This window comes from Gopherus flavomarginatus, chromosome 10 (assembly GCF_025201925.1).
Source record: "Gopherus flavomarginatus isolate rGopFla2 chromosome 10, rGopFla2.mat.asm, whole genome shotgun sequence".
Taxonomy (NCBI): domain Eukaryota; kingdom Metazoa; phylum Chordata; order Testudines; family Testudinidae; genus Gopherus; species Gopherus flavomarginatus.
Window position 1 is genome coordinate 37,210,405 of NC_066626.1, and position 17,127 is coordinate 37,227,531.

The 17,127-nt window shown below is 38.1% G+C and overlaps 1 protein-coding gene across 7 annotated transcripts in view; it reads left to right on the forward strand.

Annotated features, from left to right (window-relative positions):
- Nucleotides 1–17,127, forward strand: part of SESTD1 (SEC14 and spectrin domain containing 1) — a 118,567-nt gene that overhangs the window by 39,935 nt on the left and 61,505 nt on the right. For all 7 annotated transcript variants that reach the window (XM_050916802.1, XM_050916805.1, XM_050916806.1 and 4 more), the window contains exons 3-5: nucleotides 2,937–3,045; nucleotides 10,904–10,994; nucleotides 14,948–15,061. In XM_050916802.1, coding sequence (XP_050772759.1) covers nucleotides 2,937–3,045; nucleotides 10,904–10,994; nucleotides 14,948–15,061 — 314 coding nt within the window. The remainder of the gene's footprint in view (nucleotides 1–2,936; nucleotides 3,046–10,903; nucleotides 10,995–14,947; nucleotides 15,062–17,127) is intronic.

Consider the following 17,127-nt stretch of genomic DNA (forward strand, 5'->3'; position numbering starts at 1 on the left):
GTTTTCAGCATGAAATACAGTTTCTCAGGAAGATAGTTGCTGAAAAGATCCAAGTGCAAAGATATAAAATTCTGTTCAATCTTTGCAGCTTTGCTTATGCTACATCAGTAACTAGCACTGGAAACAGGGCATCCATTAGACTTTCCACGTCAAACTGATATCTTGCAATGCTATATTATGGGAATGTGAGTGGTAAAACTGATATGTGATGGCAGGTAAAGAGGGACACATCCAGGGACAACAGTCAGGTGAGAGCTATCGTCCCACCCAGCAACCGAGAAGGAGGAGGATGCAGCAATTCCTACCTAAATGCTGCCCCTGTTTTGGTGGCTCCATATTCCATATCAGCCTATGGCTAGTAGGTCTAATAATGAGCATACTGTTTGATTTTTCCCACACTTGCTCTGAGCCTCCTGGTACCTATGATTGTAGTGTATGATGGGGACACTTTTGTTACTTTACCTGTCCTTCATTCTATTTTGCTGTAATGGATATATGTCTGTTACTCTTCCCATCTTCTGCCTTTGTGTTTTGCCCTTCTCACTAGTGAATAGTTCAGCATGCCCCTCTTCTGTTGCTCATAACTCTCTCCAAGCAGCTGTAGGGCAGAGCTGATGTGACTCTTCTTAGTCACCTTTCCACTTAAACCCAAGATCCTGGGGGCAGTTGGTGGCTGGATTTGGACACTTGCAATTTAGAGGAAATCACTGCTCTTAAGTTTTTTGCCTGCTTAGGTTAATTGCTCTCAAGGGGGGGGCCATTGCACTGGTCACATGCCATTCTGCCCCCAGCATGTCCTTGACATACCCCCTATGCTGGGGTACATTGAAGGGATGGCATAGAACTAGTTCTGCATCCAACCAAGGTTCTTTCCCAACAAAGGAATCTGTTCTCTGACCCTTTTGTGCCATCAGAGAGGCAAAACGGGGACATGGCATGGGCCAGGCCCTGGCCATATATTGTTAATATCTAGCTATCACGTGGCTTAAACAGCCATTTCAAATGAGATAAAAACATTTGTTTGTTCAATGGTTTACATAATTTGTGGTGTGATATCAAATGTAAAGTATATTTTAACTTCAGTACCTCTTAGACTTTGGTCCCTTCTGACCCTAACGTGATCATCTAGTCTGACCTCCTGCACAAAGCAGGCCACAGAACCCTACCCATCCACTTCTATAACAAACCCCTAACCTATGTCCGAGTTATTGAAGTCTTCAAATTGTGGTTTGAAGACCTCAAGCTGCAGAGAATCCACCAGCAAGTGACCCGTGCCCCATGCTGCAGAGGAAGGTGAAAAACCTCCAGGGCCTCTGCCAGTCTGCCCCGGAAGAAAATTCCTTCCCGACTCCAAATATGGTGATCAGCTAAACCCTGAGCATGTGGGCAAGACTCACCAGCCAGCACTCAGGAAAGAATTCTCTGCAGTAACTCAGATCCCATCCCATCACCGACCACTGGGCATACTTATCTGCTGATATCAAAGATCAATTGCCAAAATTAAGCCATCCCATCATATCATCCCTTCCATAAACTTATCATCTTTATTGAGAGCAAACTTGGAAGTCCCTTTTTCTTAAGTTGTTGTTGTTTGTTGTTACAGTAGAACCCTGTTTATCTGATCCTCCATTATTTGGTTTTCTGTGTTAACTGGACAACATGGTGGACACACGACCAGAAGGGGGAGATCTCTCCTGTGGCTACTAGATGGGGTACAGCACTGTACTTTCCCATTCTCCACTTTATCCATTTTTTAGATTATCTGATCTGGCCTGGGTGCCAATTAGATCAGATAAACAGGGTTCTGCTGTATTTCTTTGAATTATTGTAGCACCTAGGAGTCCTAGTTCTGGACTAGGACCCTATTGTGCTAGGCACTGTACAAACACAGGATTTGAACAAGAACAAAGAAATGACTTTGGGAATGTTTACAGGGAACTTGTCTCAAGTGTGAGGGGAAAGCATGGGAGAAAGGATGATGGTGTTTGTTTGAGAATTTAAAAAGTGGGCGATGGAGTCAAGAGTCAACACCTCAGTACTGAAGGCTCATCACTTCATGAAATCTAGTGAAATGACTATGAATTCCTTTCCCTACATACTAAAAAGTGTTATGGATAAAACATAAAGGACCTGATTTTCAGAGCACTCTCAGCTCTCAACACTTCAGTGAGAGTTCTGGGTGATCATTGCCTGTGAAAATAGGCCTTAAATCTTGTGTGTTTTGACCTGAAAATATTCATTGTTTCTTTATATTTGGATGAAAATCTGCTATATGCTAACAGAAACTGTACAATGAACTTACTGTTGTTCCGATCTAGATACATGGGACCATTGTGGGTCCTTGGGTATTTAGTAATTCTGAAAATATGGCCATTAATATGGCTTTAGGAGCTTAACTTCAGACACCCTTTAAAAAATAATCTTGGTCACATGTTCTACATTTCTACCTTTTAGGCCTTGATTCAGCAAGGTATGTAAGCATGTATGTAACTTCAAGCACATTAATGGTTCTGTTGAAGGCAAGTATATGCTAAAGTACCTTTCTAGATTGGGGGCCTTAATGTAAATTTATAGTCTTAAAAAATCTCGATATCTTTTCAGTAAGTGTTCAAAGTTGTTAATATATTTATTAACTGTGTTTATTGCATTAAGGTATCTTCATGACTAAACCGTGTGTTTTGGGCATGTCATTTACTGGTAGGTTACAAATATATTGTTTAGTCTATTATGTAACTTTGCTTTAAGGTCTAAGATATGCTTCACAAAATGTGCTTTAATTACAGGACTACCCACAACTCACTGCACTTTTGTTCACTTGTAATCTTCATAGCAGTTTTAGACACAAGTAACATGTAGTTTGAGACTATGTAGCTGAAAATGTGTATTTTTATCATAAAACTACATTAAATCTTTGTAATGCCTTTTTTTTTTAATAGGAGGGAAGGACAGACGAAGTGGCCTCATTCTGACAATTCCATTATGCCTTGAACAGACAAACATGGATGAGCTGAGTGTTACACTAGACTATCTGCTGAGCATTCCAAGGTGACTAAGTGACTCTAAAGATGTTTCTTAAAAGCACTAAATATTTTTATCTTCCAGTACAAAAATATTTTACATAGTAATCAGGAATAGTCAATTATTTTTTCTCAACGTCCACATTTCTTGGTCAACATATTGTCAAGGTCCAGACTCCAGAGAAATATTTTTCACCCTTCAATAACATTAATGACGCCAATAAAAAGATTTTGTGGTCCATTCAAATGTGTGGTGGTCTGGATTTGGCCCGCAGTCTCCCTTTTGACTGGATTATACAGTAATGATCTCATTTGATGTAATTACAACAACTTAAAACACAAATAACATAGTACATTGATAGATTTGCGATAATTAAAATAAATTATCCTGCTTATTTTTTTCTTTCCAGTGTATTTTACCATTGCACAGTTGGAATATGTTCAGTAACTTTTCTTTCTGATAATTTGGTGTAAACTAACTAGCAACTATAATTTAACTGCAACATTAAAAAAGGCTAGTCACTGGAATTGAGACTTTTCAGGCAGAAAATAGTGTGTGTGTATGTGTATGTGTTTTTGCAAGCCTTCTACTCATACAGGTCCAGATTCACTGAAGCACTTAAATTGTGCTTAATTTTAAGCATGTATGAAGTCTCATTGAAGTGAGTGGGATTACTTCCATGCTTAAAGTTTTAAAAAAAAAAAATGGTATAATTGTTTTGCTGAATTTGGGCCAGAGTTCAATGGATTCTATAATTAACTATGGGTTTGATAGTAAAATTATTAACTTCTGTGGGAGATTTGCTTGTGGAAAAACTGCAGGTTCAGATCTATATTTATTTGGCCAGATATTATTAATTTATTTGGTTATCTCCGATGATGAGGGCAAAAATTATCCAACAGGACTGGTAAGTCATCCTCAAATCTTAGTTTTATCATTTTGTGTTTGATTTTTTTTCCCCTCCCCAACTGAATGCTCATGTTTCCAACATGGTTAAAAGACCAATTATAACAGAGCAAGAGAAAGAGATGTTAGCATAATTAAATAAAAAATGCTTTATGCTTTTTTTGCTAATGGGCGTATCGGATCTTTTCAGATATACAGACTAATGATCTGGCCCCAAAGTCAAGACCAAAGAGAAGAAAAATGAGTATTACTAAAAGAAACCTGAGACACTCAGGTCACTTCTGTAAAGCTTGATTGAATAATTTACTTGCATTCTTAATTAGTTACATGCTTGTTAATTGTACATTTGTGTTTTTGTTTTTTAAAAAAAGAAGTTGGAACTTTTACAAAATTCTGGGTGAAAATTGTGCTAATTTTATCCATGCAAGTAGTCTAATTGACTTCAGGGCTTCGTTCTGTTTGTTGAATAAATGTAGACATAAGTATTCTACCAAATTTAGTTGTTTTACTCTCTAGCTGTGATATATATATTGCACTTATTTTGCTTAAAGCTGTCTGAAAATTCACACTAACCATTGCTCGTACCATGTGTAAACTGTGAAACACCTATGAAAATAAAGTTTGACGTTCCCACAGTCATGCAGAATAATAATATAGGAGACCATCCTGATTTACTGTTGGTTTAATAGTAGAAAGAATTTATTTTTCTTAAAGTGTTTTGCTTAAATATTAAAGATTCTTTGTGCTTTTCTGGAAGGCTTTAAAAAGCTTGTGAGTTAGCATTTTGTCCCCAACCAGGCATATACGTTTCCAACAGATATCAAGCTTAATTCTTCCCATGAGTGGTCTGTCTTGTGAGAGTAGTCCTGTTGACTTGTATGGGAGTTCCATCAGTGGATAGTTTGCAGAAATGGATCTGAAGTTATACGTTGTTTAACATACGCTGGCTCAAAATTATGCCTCACTAACTTCAGTAGCTAGTGTTGTAACTCCAAATTTTTCTTTTATTAATGTGAAATGGTTTGTGGCAGGCCAGACTTTTATAGTGCTGAAGTGAAATTTCTTTGATTTGTACACCATCCATGAAATACTGCTGTGGATTTTTAAAACAAATTCATAGCTATCGAGTAGAGGTGTCTTTGTTATGATATATATGATATGATTTTAAAATATAAAAACTTTTTTATAGTGCAAAAAAAGATAAATGCAGAAATATTTCATGTCCTGCAATGCCCTGTCAATGGAGTTTGCAGGCTTCACTGTTCTAATGCACAGATCAGTTTTACCAATATTTTTTAAAGCTTAAATGCGTTGTATTAAATATTTTATTTAACCTTTCAGAATTGGATAATTTGTTGTTTTTTTGTGGGTTAATACGTGATGGAATATACAAATGCTGTTTTGTTTTCATTGACCTTAAGAAAACAATATTTCAAAGGAATCTGATAGTGACATTATTTGTGTTTGCTATATTCAAGGTTGGGTTGTGTCAACTCCTATATAAATCTTCGTTATAACTTGGCTTTCAGAACTTGCTCTGGCTGTGACATTGCAAACAGTGAACCTAATTTTCAATGGGGTCCCTGGAAAATCTTATGCATGTCTTCAGGAGGTGCCATTTAAAAATTAAAGTAAAATCCAGGTACACAATGGCAGCCATGTTGGAAATTAGTTTATTCCTAAACTAAAAATTGACTAATTGTTTTTGTTCTAGAAAGAGAGTGAAATATGCTTCTGAATATTTTTCAACTCTAATTGATTACCCCTTTCCCCCCGCTGATGTTTAGTTGGTTCTTATCCATAATGTAAGCTAAAGTTCTGATCCTGCAAATGCTTACTACGTAGCATGCTGCTTGCTGCTATGAGTAACTGTATTGGAAATCAGTGGGATCATTGTAGTAATAGGCGACGTGCTCTCTATGTAAATTTTCAGGAGCTAAACACTTTTTTCATTAAAAAATAAATTAAAATGGGCAAGGGCATTGTATGTATTTGAACAGTGACTAGAATGTCTTACTAAACAATTTATAGTCAGAGCTGGCACTAGTGTGCATGGTTAGTTAATGCTATCCAATGTTCTCAGTTGCTTATCACTCGCTGAACTTTTAACTGTTGAAACTGAAACTTCCCATGCTGAGTCATTTCACTGAAGCTCTAGAGTAGTGATTCCCGAACTTTAACAACTTGTGAAACTCTTTCACGAAAATACCAAATCTCATGAACCCGCTCCTAAAAATGAATGTTTCCAGGGATTTTCTCTCTTACTTGAGCATAAATTATAGAAGCAGTGATCTTGGAAATAATTTGGTTTTCAATGACACATTTATTACACACTATTTATTATTACATTATTATTTCTCATTACATTATTAATTTTATTACGTTATGAAAACATCAACATTCTTCCAAGATTTCACTTTTGTAGCTCGTATCACTTCAATTAAGCCTGTTACAGGACAAGACTCCTACATGTTTCATCAAGGAGTACCAGATGTGAACCAGCATGAAGGTATTTAAGAAGCCAACTTAAATAAAGCAATCCTCCCACAAGCATTCGAGTCTCGAGCAATCCAGGCGAATAACACATGGCTAGAACAAAGCTTAAACTTGTTCTTCATAATAATTTTAAAAACAACACTAGCAGTCTATTTAATTTTAGAAACAGCAAAAGATCTCCTCCTCCCTTTCCATTTCACATAAGGAGTCTTGAAATTTAAATCTCCTCAGTGTGATGGATGTGCTTGCTTTGATCTGTATAGCTCTTGGAAGTCCGGAACCACTGGAGTAAGATAGTGCCGAACCAGACCTGAGACTGAGTCTGCTTCTGTATTTGGTTTTCAGATGTGCATACGAGGAAAATGCTTTCTCGCATAAGTATGTTGTTGAAAACGGTAACAAAATGATAGTAGCTTTTTCTGCCCGCAGCAGGTACCCTGTAAGCGAGACTTGCCGGGGCTCGACCCTCCCGGATGAGGAGGGGAGCCACACCGGCCTCGACTTGTCCTCTGCGGGTCTCGGTTCTCGGGACTGTTGCCCACCGCGCAGGTAGTCGGTCCCTGTGGATAGGACTGGGCAGTGGCAAAGTCAAAGGGGCCCAGCCCTTGGTTCGGGCGGGGCACCAAACACAGTTCTAACAGCTCTGGCCCTTTGGAGCAGGGCAGAGCAGTGGCAAGGTCAAAGGAGGAGTCTGCCACCTGGTTACAGGTGGCAGGGGGAAGGCAGGCCCACCCTCTCCTCTGCGTTCCAGCCCGGGGCCCTAATAGCGGCTGACGCCGCTAGTAGCGGTCAGTGGGGAAGGGAGTCCTGACTGAAACACACTGACATCGGCAAGGTTTGCTCTACAGCCTGACTGGCGTCAGGCTTCCCCGGGCTACTTCCTGTATCCCCCTCCGAGCCTACCTGGCTTGTGGGATCACCTTCAGGGACGTCCCACCACATCGGCTCCTCACGGCCAGGGCTGGGTGGCAGGTCCGGCAGCTCTTCTGGGAAGTCCGGCCAGGCCTGTTCCGGGGGGTCCGGCCACTCCTCTTTGTAGCAGGCGCGGGGAGGTTCTGGCCAGTCCAGACACCGGCCTGCGGCTTCCCAGTCAGGAGCTCCCGCAGACAGGTCTGCTCCTGACAGTGGCTGGGCTCCAGCTAAGGGCTGGCTTTTATTCTTCCGGGTCACCGCTTGACCCTCTGGGGGGCGGGACTTCCGCTTAGAGGCCCCGCCCCCTGGATGGGATGATTGACGAGACTCGACCCTCCCGGATGAGGAGGGAAGCCACACCGCCTCGTTACACACCCGTTTCTTAAACTCAGCCAAAAGTTAATCAATGACAGACTTCTGAAAGTCCTTTTCAGTTCGTAATCACAAGTGATCTCAATCAATTTCTCTTTTTGCTCAGTGCTGAATATCTTTGGGAGAGTGCTATCATCAAAGAGGTTGCAATTCCAGTCATTATTGCCTGACATAGCTGGAAAGCATTCCCTGAACGTTGTGCAGCGTCCTTTTAGGTGTGCATTTATATTGGTTTTAATGCACTGATCCAACCAAAGCTCATGTTCTGTTAGGAAGTCATGAAGAGTACTGAAACACTCAGTTTGATTGTTTTCCAAACACCTTTCTCAGAACTGCGACTTCTTTACAGTGGATTCATCTTGGTCTTGCATGTTGAAAACTGTTATAGTGAGGCCTCGAAGAGCTAAGTTTAGGTCATTTATCCTCGAGAAAATGTCTGCTAAATAAGCTAGGCTCTGGAGCCATACATAATTTTCCATACAGCTGGCAAGGTGGAAAGGGTAGCTGTTGAAAAAAACAAGGATTTCCATTCTAAGCTCAAACAAGTGCACAAGGATTTTGCTATGTGAGAGCCATCTAACTTCGGTATGGGGCAACAAACAATTGTGTACACTACCCATTTCTGCACAAAGTACGTGAAATATTCTGGAATTTGTTTGTCATGATTTTATGAAATTCACCATTTTCACTTGTCTATGGATACTACAATGAGTCCAAGAGACATTTGATGCAACCTTTTTTGTTTGAGCTATGAATCCGGTATACTTCCTTGTCGTTGATGTGGCCCCATCAATGCAAATGCCTAGGCAATGAGACCAATCTATTTCTTTTTCTTGAAAATATGCATTAGTCAGATTGAAGATATCTTCTCCAGTTGTATGTTCTTTCCATGGTCGGCAAAACAAGTCTTTTTCAACTGTAACTGCATTCACATAATGTACAAACGCTAGCAAAATAGATTAGCAACATCAATTGATTCATCCAACTGTATAGCATAATATGGACTATTTTTCACTCTATATACAATTGTGGTCTCTACATTACTTGACGTGTCATTAATTTTTTTGCAGCAATGTATTATTGGACCAAGGCACTATGTCAATCCTTTTTGCAGCCTTTTCTCTGAGCATGCAGTGAACTATGTCTTTTTTTATATATGGGCCAATCAAGCTCTCTGCTATGGTATGGCCTCTGATGCTTTTGCTACTCGGGAACTCACTTGGTATGACACTTCAAGTGCATTTTTGTTATCGGTACTTGCTTTGGATACAAAACTGGTAATGTCAATTTTACACTTGGCTAATTTTCACTTGAAAAAGTCAACAGGCTTGTCGAGTTGTGTGGGGCTTATAGTTTGAGTGGTGCCGAAGTAGAAAAGGTTTGAGGCTGCTGTTTGCTAGGACATCACCACAAATTATGCACTCTGGTTTTGTACACTCTTGCTCACCAGTGCTGTAAAGCCATATTTTATATAATTGTTGTCATATTTTCTTTTCTTCATAAGCGAGTTCCCAGGACTATCATGATCATTTGACTTAGATTTTCCACACTTTTTGGACTAGCTGATGTCGAATGTTCATTTTCTGGTGTCTTTACACTTTCAGTTTTCAGCCACATGTCCAACAGTTCAAATAAAAATAACATGCTGAGAACGCTAACAAACGAACAAACTAGTAAATGAGAAGATTCACTCAAGTCTCATTGGAGCAAAATGGCACACTATCAAGAATGACTGAGTATGGACTAACTGAGGATTGTTGCTGCCAAATTTTCTACAGTGACCTTGGTTCCAGCTGATTTCGTGCGCAAACACTTTTTTTCTTCCAGCAGCAGGGGGGTGCAGGGCCAGGGACAAATTTAGTCCGGACAGTCCCCCAGGTACAGCGTGGCTCCCCCTCCCACTCTGCCCCTCATGCCACCGAAATTCTCCTGTGGGTCCCGGCTGCTTCCCCCCAAACCTGAGTCCCTAGGGATGGCTCCGTCTGCCATTACAGAACTTTTTCTGAGAACCCCCTGATACATTTTGCAAACCCTCAAGGGTTTGCAAACCCAAGTTTGGGAACCACTGCTCTAGAGCCATCATGTTTAAAGCAGGGACTTAAAATTTGGCGAGGATGTTACCCTGAGTCCACCAAAATTTGTCCAAGTTATAAGCCTCTGCAAATTGTCATATGCTTGTGCTCAGTGAAGGTTTGTTAGACACCAGCAGCTAAATTCTCTGAATGTTCCATCTGGGCAAGCATGCCCTATCCCAGAGCCATAGGTGCTGAGCAGGACTCTTTATGTTGCTAGAAGCTGTGGTGCCTGACACTGGAATTGGGAGCATGGAGAGAGATTTTCTGTATTTTGTAGGTTTCCCTTGCTGACAGCTAGGCAAGAAAGAGGAGGATGCTGAGGCTGTGTACAGACAACCTTAATGCTGGCATTTCCTAACCTTTGAGCTCTAGACTTTGTAACCTTAAGTGTCCAACTTTTTTTTATATGAATATATACTTCTTTGAAAATTATGTATTTTGTACTTAAAGGTGTTTATTTAAAAAGGGAGTAAATAAATACTGTCAATTTGAACTACATTTTCCCTTTTTATATCTCCTTGCAAAGTCTGTATTCTTCTAGCTGGCTTTTTGTATGTTGTAGTAAGGGCCCTGATTCAGAAGAACACTTAAGTGCATGTTTGAAATTAATCATGAGCCTAAATGTTTTCCTGGATTGTGACCTAGATCAAGTGATTTAGGAACGGGACATGGAAGTTGTATTGTTGACTCTGCAACAGACTTCCTGCGTGACCTTAGGAAAATTAATCTCTCTATGCCTCTGTTACCCATCTATAAAATACTGTGCTATCTCACAGGGATTTTGTGATATTTATTTGTGTAATGTTTATAATGCACTTTATAATCATTGGTAAGAGGAACTGCAATATAAACAAAATATAATGAATTGTTGATACATTTTCTGGAATATTAATGCTGTTTAAAAAATTGCTAGTATGATACTATAATAAAATTTTTTGTAAGTGAACATACTTCAATTTTTAAGGGAAGATTTTTAGTAAGTAAAATTGCAAAATTCCAAAGCCATGTTCTACTTTTAAAATGGTTGTGATGAAAGTCAGTAATAGCCAAGCTAATCACTGTGATATCTGACATTTTGTTCTCGAGTTTTACTGTTTTCTAAAAGTATTTCTTTTTTGTCTTAGTGAAAAGTGTAAAGCTAGAGGATTTACTGTGATAGTGGATGGCAGAAAATCTCAATGGAATGTGGTAAAGACGGTTGTGTTAATGCTCCAGGTAAATCAATTTTTATGTATTCACAGTCAGCAGATTAGTTTTATAGATGGAAGTCGGAATGCTGCATTACTGAAACAGCTGAAATTTCTTTATTGGGAAACAGTCAATTCGTCATTTAATTACACAATATATGCTATGTTACACAGAATTTTGTAAGTAGAAGCCATTAATCTGAAAAGGGGTTTATATACTTCTGTAGAAAGTTGTTCAAGTTTTGATCTGAGCAGCCTTCTGTTGATATCTAGATAAAACTTCTACAAGTGTATTACCATGTTAAATGTAAATAGTTTACAACATCTGGGCCCTATGGATCATTGATGCTCCTCAATTCTTTGGTATGTCTCCATAACTTTCATAATCTATGGCTCATCAGGAGGCTATGGCCTTCCCTCTTTAATATAGGCATGGCAGGGGTTTTGCAGCCTTTGTCATTTCCAATATAGACTGCTGGTGGGGCACTCTGCTTATGTTTGTTTATGAAGCCTATCCGGGAGCTCCAGCTAGTACAGAATACAGGTTTGTCGCTGTGTTGAAGTCTTTGCATTGGCTTCCTGATACAATTCTAGATTTTGGTAGCTTGTATTTCTTTGAATGTTCTGTATCCAAACCTTTTGAGAGACTGCTTCTTGTCCTGTGTCCTATCATAGCACTTAAGATCAGCTTCTTGCCATTGCCTAGAATTAGAGACTCCTCCATAGGCAGTAAAACCTTCTCAGGTGAAGGTCTCCATATGTGGAGTTTGCTTCCTTGCGAGCTCCTTCAAAACCTTAGTCTGTCAAGCTCAGAGCAGCACAGACATAGTTTTTTATTTGGTTTAATTTTTATCTGATTTTCCTGTTTTATATATTATTGCAGGAGGGGTAGATGAAAGTGGCTTTTAAGTGCAGCAATTAAGATATGGCTTACAGCTTATTTTTAAAATGTTTGCTGTTAATAAGCACCCAGCTGCTACTGTGATTGGCAGTCTAAAATCTGTATTATTAAAGTGCCATAAAAGTTAGTCTCCACAAACAGAAGTGAATATCTCCTTGCTTTATAACAGCATAGTTAAATATACAAGAAGTACAAGTGCCTTTTCTTTTTGTGTTTCTCTGATAATTCTAAAAAAAAAGAAAATGTTAGTGCCAGCTACAGAAATGTAATGGTAGCATGTGGGAAAAGACTAAATGCATTTGCCTCTAATTTTGATTTATAATAAATAAGAGAGTTGATGTGGATTGCAGGATCATTCTAATGAGTAAGTACTGAGAAAACAAGGAGGCACTAAACTTCATTTTTAAATAAGGAGTAGAGGGAAAGATCTTAGTTGAATAAACACAGTAACTATAATCTTGCAGTTTCAATTTGTAATGAATCTGGCATAGACAAATAATTTAAATTAATGCATTAAATTGAAACTGAAAGAATAGACTTTTAGGGCCACATTTTCGAAAGCATCCTCTATATTTCATGCCTTGCATTGCACAATTAAGTTTATAGGTGTTCACATTTGGGCATTTCAAAAATTGTACTTTATTTGTGCACTCAGAAAGGGAAAGTAGGAGTTTATTCAATTATAACATGGACATGAATGTTTAGGGTTCCCAGAATGCCTTGTCTTGCACAAATTTAGAGCTGGTCTGAAAATCTGGACCTTGGAATGCTGTTTGTTCAATTATTAGGGTAACACTTTGTCAGGCTTTCAAAATATTGAGCTTCACCCTCATGAGCAATAAATAACGTGATTTTGAGAATTTTCAACAGGATATGACTCTTCGCCAACTTTCATATCAGAAATAATGCACCTAAATTGTTTGTTCTTCTAATGTACATTTGCTTTTGCATTTCTGTGCAATGTTTCTTAGGTCAGAAATTAAAATTTTTTTGCAGTTTAAATATTTTTGTATGTCAGTTATGGATATGTAAGTCTAGCATTACTGGCTGTCTATGTGCAGTCTTGGCGTTTTCCACCACAAGGGCCAAATCCTGCTCAGTTTAGCTATGCCACTAGTCTCTTTAAAGCCAAATCCCATTGCAGAGGATGTCAGTGGGACTATTCATCTAAGTAAGATAACCAGGATTTGTATATGTTGAATATAATAGGCATTTCTCTGCTCAAAAGAGGACCCACCTGGCCCATTGGTTTCAAAGCAGTTTTGCTTCCTGATTATAAACAATCCGTGGGCTTCTTTCCAGCTTCCATGGTGAGCATTAGTGCTACTACTTACTGTATCAAGGGACCAAGCTTTTGATGTCCACTGAAGTTAGAGGTCTCTCTGTGGCAGTGATGTTTTTTTATAAATATTTTCACAAATTTGAGAAGTTCAGATTCTATTTGCAAAAATAAAACTTCTCTCGAGTGGATTTAAAAATGTACCTAATAGAATAGATCCATCACTTACACCAATAGGCTGCTAATTCTTCTCTATTTGGCTGACTGATTACTTATCCTTTGTCAGCTTTTTGTCAGTGTTAGTTTCCCGCCTTTTGATTTTTCAGGAAGAGCAACTCTTTCCTGTTCGCCTTATGAGTAACTTTAAGAGCTACTGACTGGAGACTTAATGAGATTTGACATTTGGACCCCCAACCTTTTCTTTTTTGTCAAGTGCCTGTTGCCTCTTTCCTTAAGTCTGTATGAGTGCTCTTCAACAGGATGTACATCACATGTTCTAGAATAATAATGATGTTTAGAAGCACTTGATTTCGGGCTTCTGTCTGTATATGTAATGTGACTCATTGTTTCTGTTACGAAGAATAATATTTCAAATACATTTTCTTGGCTCTGCAAGTAACCATATGTCAAATTATAATTTAGAAAATCTAAATCACTTCTCATATTTCTCTGGTTGGACAAAGAAAATCAGTTAAGTCACTTAACTTTTTTAGTGAGGCAGTGTTTGGGTTGAAAATGCTGTAGGGGAGTGTGTGTTTAAAAACAATTGTTTCTGTGAGAGTGGAGAGAAACCCATGAAAACAAGCTGGGGTTGTTTGTTCTTTTCCCCTATTAGATCTAGGTTTTGCAAAACCTTGTTTTTTAAAATAAATTTTGGGTGAGTCTTAATTAATTGTCCCTTGTTAATTATTTTTCATCTTAAAACAAGATAATTTAAAATCAGTTTTACTCGCAGTGCTTTTCAGTACTGTGTTCATATATCTTTGTCTTAGTATTACAGTTGATGACATCACAGAAGAGTAATATGTATAAGCTGCCTGTACTGTGATATGAGGACAATATATAAATAGGCAAAATATACTTGAACTCAGGTTTTGTAAGGAAAATATTGATTTGTCAACTTAATGCATAATTAAAATATTTAATCAATTTAATGATTTAGATCGTTTCTATTCTGGAAACAGTAAACATCATAGTTAAATTATAATAGATCCATTGATCTTAAATCCTGATTTAATAGTAAAATATATATTTCTTGTCTAGCTTAACTTGTTTCTTTATTGTGATGACCTAGCTTTAGAGTTCTGACTTCAAATATAATCTCAATTAGCTTGCATAAAGCTTGCAATTTAATTTCTTTTCCATAGTATATTCTCTAGATAGTATGCAAACAGGCTATAGACTGAAAGTCTCATATCAGCCTTAACTGTAGTTTTGTTACCATAATATTGTAAGTAATATTCAGGTAAATAGGGTTGTTGTGTTTTTTGTTTTCCATTACTGATGGAGGGTGGCTAGTGGTTAGAGTACACTTTTGGGAATCAGGAGACCAGATTCTATCCTCAGCTCTGTTCTGACTCACTGTGTGAGTTAGTGCAAATCACTTAATCTCTGTATAATTTCTCTCTGTAGAATTAGTAAACAGCCACCTATGTCACCTGGATTTTGTAAGCCTTGTTTAATTCATATTTGTAGAGAGAGTTAAGATCCTGGATAAAAGGTGCTGTCTAAATGCAAGTTGATTTTGCCATAAATGAGTATTTAATCTTGAATGTTTTATCTGTTTCATTTTGTTTTGCAGAATGTTGTTCCAGCTGAGGTATCACTTGTTTGTGTAGTAAAACCTGATGAATTCTGGGACAAGAAGGTTACACATTTTTGTTTTTGGAAAGAGAAAGATAGACTTGGCTTTGAAGTATGTATAGTAATTTTTTTTCCTATCAGGAATGTTGACTCTAAGCATGCTAGAATGATACATACCTGATTGAAATGGATATTTCTTAAAGAATGCTTATCAGTATTCCAGATTGCTTTCTAGATACCTCTGAAAAACTACTATGACCTATTGCTTTTAAAATATTCTTTAGCTGCAAGAAGAACTTAGGCAGACTATTAAATGAAGTTTTGGAGATGGAGCTTTGCTGCTTTTATGGTGGTTTGACTATGATGATGAAGCTGTTTCATATACTTTCCATGCTTTTAGCTACAAAAATTGTTGTATAATGCTGTAGTATGTATTCTGTACGTGGCTCCACCCCCGTGGACTGTTTGGATGCTCCTCTTCTATCACTCAGGCAGGAGCAAACATTTTGAAGGTACAGTCCTTGGTCTTGCTAAATTCATCTCCTCCCTATACCTCTTAATTTTTGGTAAGTTGCCAAGGTTATAGACACCCTGTGTTTTTCTAAGATTGATTATGTTCTGAGTTGCATGAAACAGTGTGTAATATATATAAGGGATTGCAAACAAGAATAGTTGCATCTTTTCATCTTTTACAAGGGTAGTGGAGTCGAGGGAAAAATAAGACTGCATTATGACAAGTAGTGTTCTGAATGTGGAATGACTAGGGTGGCCAGACAGCAAATGTGAAAAACCAGGATGGGAGTGGGGGGTAACAGGAGTCTATATAAGAGAGAGACCCCAAAATCAGGACTGTCCCTATAAAATCGGGACATCTGGTCACCCTAGGATTGACCCTTCGTACTATCATTGTGAACGAGTCTTGTCCAAACTGAAATTTGGTCTCCTGTGCACATAAATAGATATTATATCCGGTCATCCATTGTTCTTCACAGGTAAATCAAAGTGACTTGAGGGGCGACTTCCTTTCCTTTAAAAAGGATCAAAAGGAAAACAGTCTCCCTTTCTCCATAATGATAAACAAATGTTTCTTCCTGTTGCCGAGATTGTAAGATGTTCTCAGTTTCTAAAAATTCCTATAGAAACTATGAGGGAGAGTGGGGATGAGAAGGTAGCAGCCTAAAGATAGACACAATGTTGTCTTCTGTGACTGGGGATAAATAACTGTCTACTTAATATGTAAAGTGTAAGATGTCCCTAAAGATTTCACCAATAAGAAGAAAGATAGCACTCTAAATAATTCATATGGATTTTAGTGAAGTTCAGGAAGCATTTGAAGTAGTGTAAAGGAAAGTTTCTTCCCATGTCATCCTGTAAGCCATTCCTCTTTTTGTTCTTTTTCATCCTTATTAGTTGTAAACATTACAGGCTCAGTGGTTTGAAATTAATCTCATATACACTTTTCTACATCCCTTTCCTAAAGGCTCCTCTTGTGACTTAGCTAGAATATCTTTCTAGACAAATAAGCGGCATACGTTAAGTAAAAATCTGATATGCTAATAAGGTGAAGTTAACGTTAAACAGTCATATGGTGGGGTGGGGGAGGAGAGAGGATTTTATTTGATCTCAAGAGTTTGTTCAGCATCAGTCATTAAATTATAGTTACGTGTAATTAAATACAATAAGGACAACCATTTAATGAAGAATGTTCTACCTTTGTACTGCTGAAATTAAAGCTCTGTGTTTTAAAATACAGTAAATACATATGAGTAGTCCATAGTTAGTTATTTTGAGGGTGAAAGCACAGAAAAAGTCCAAGTGCTGAAATGCCAACGTTCTGTTCTTGTCTGGTCAAGAGAGGAAAGCTCTTTCAACAATCTTTCCTAACGACTCTTGTACTATTGCTTGATGGGTATGCACTCCAGAATATACAGGTCAGAGAGATGTGAATAGAGGCATGGTATACTGCTGTCTTAAGAAATCCAGTTTGAATGAAATATCTAAATTCAACGTACTGTTATCAGCTATTAAGGCCTGTTTTGTAAAATATTTTCAGATTTGGTATTTTTTTGTTTGTTTGAATTAAAAAAAAAAAAAAAGGAAAAGGGAGCACAGTGGGCACCTTCCTTCTTCTTCTCCCCTCATCTCCCATCAAAGGTTTGAGAGAACTTATGAAACCTT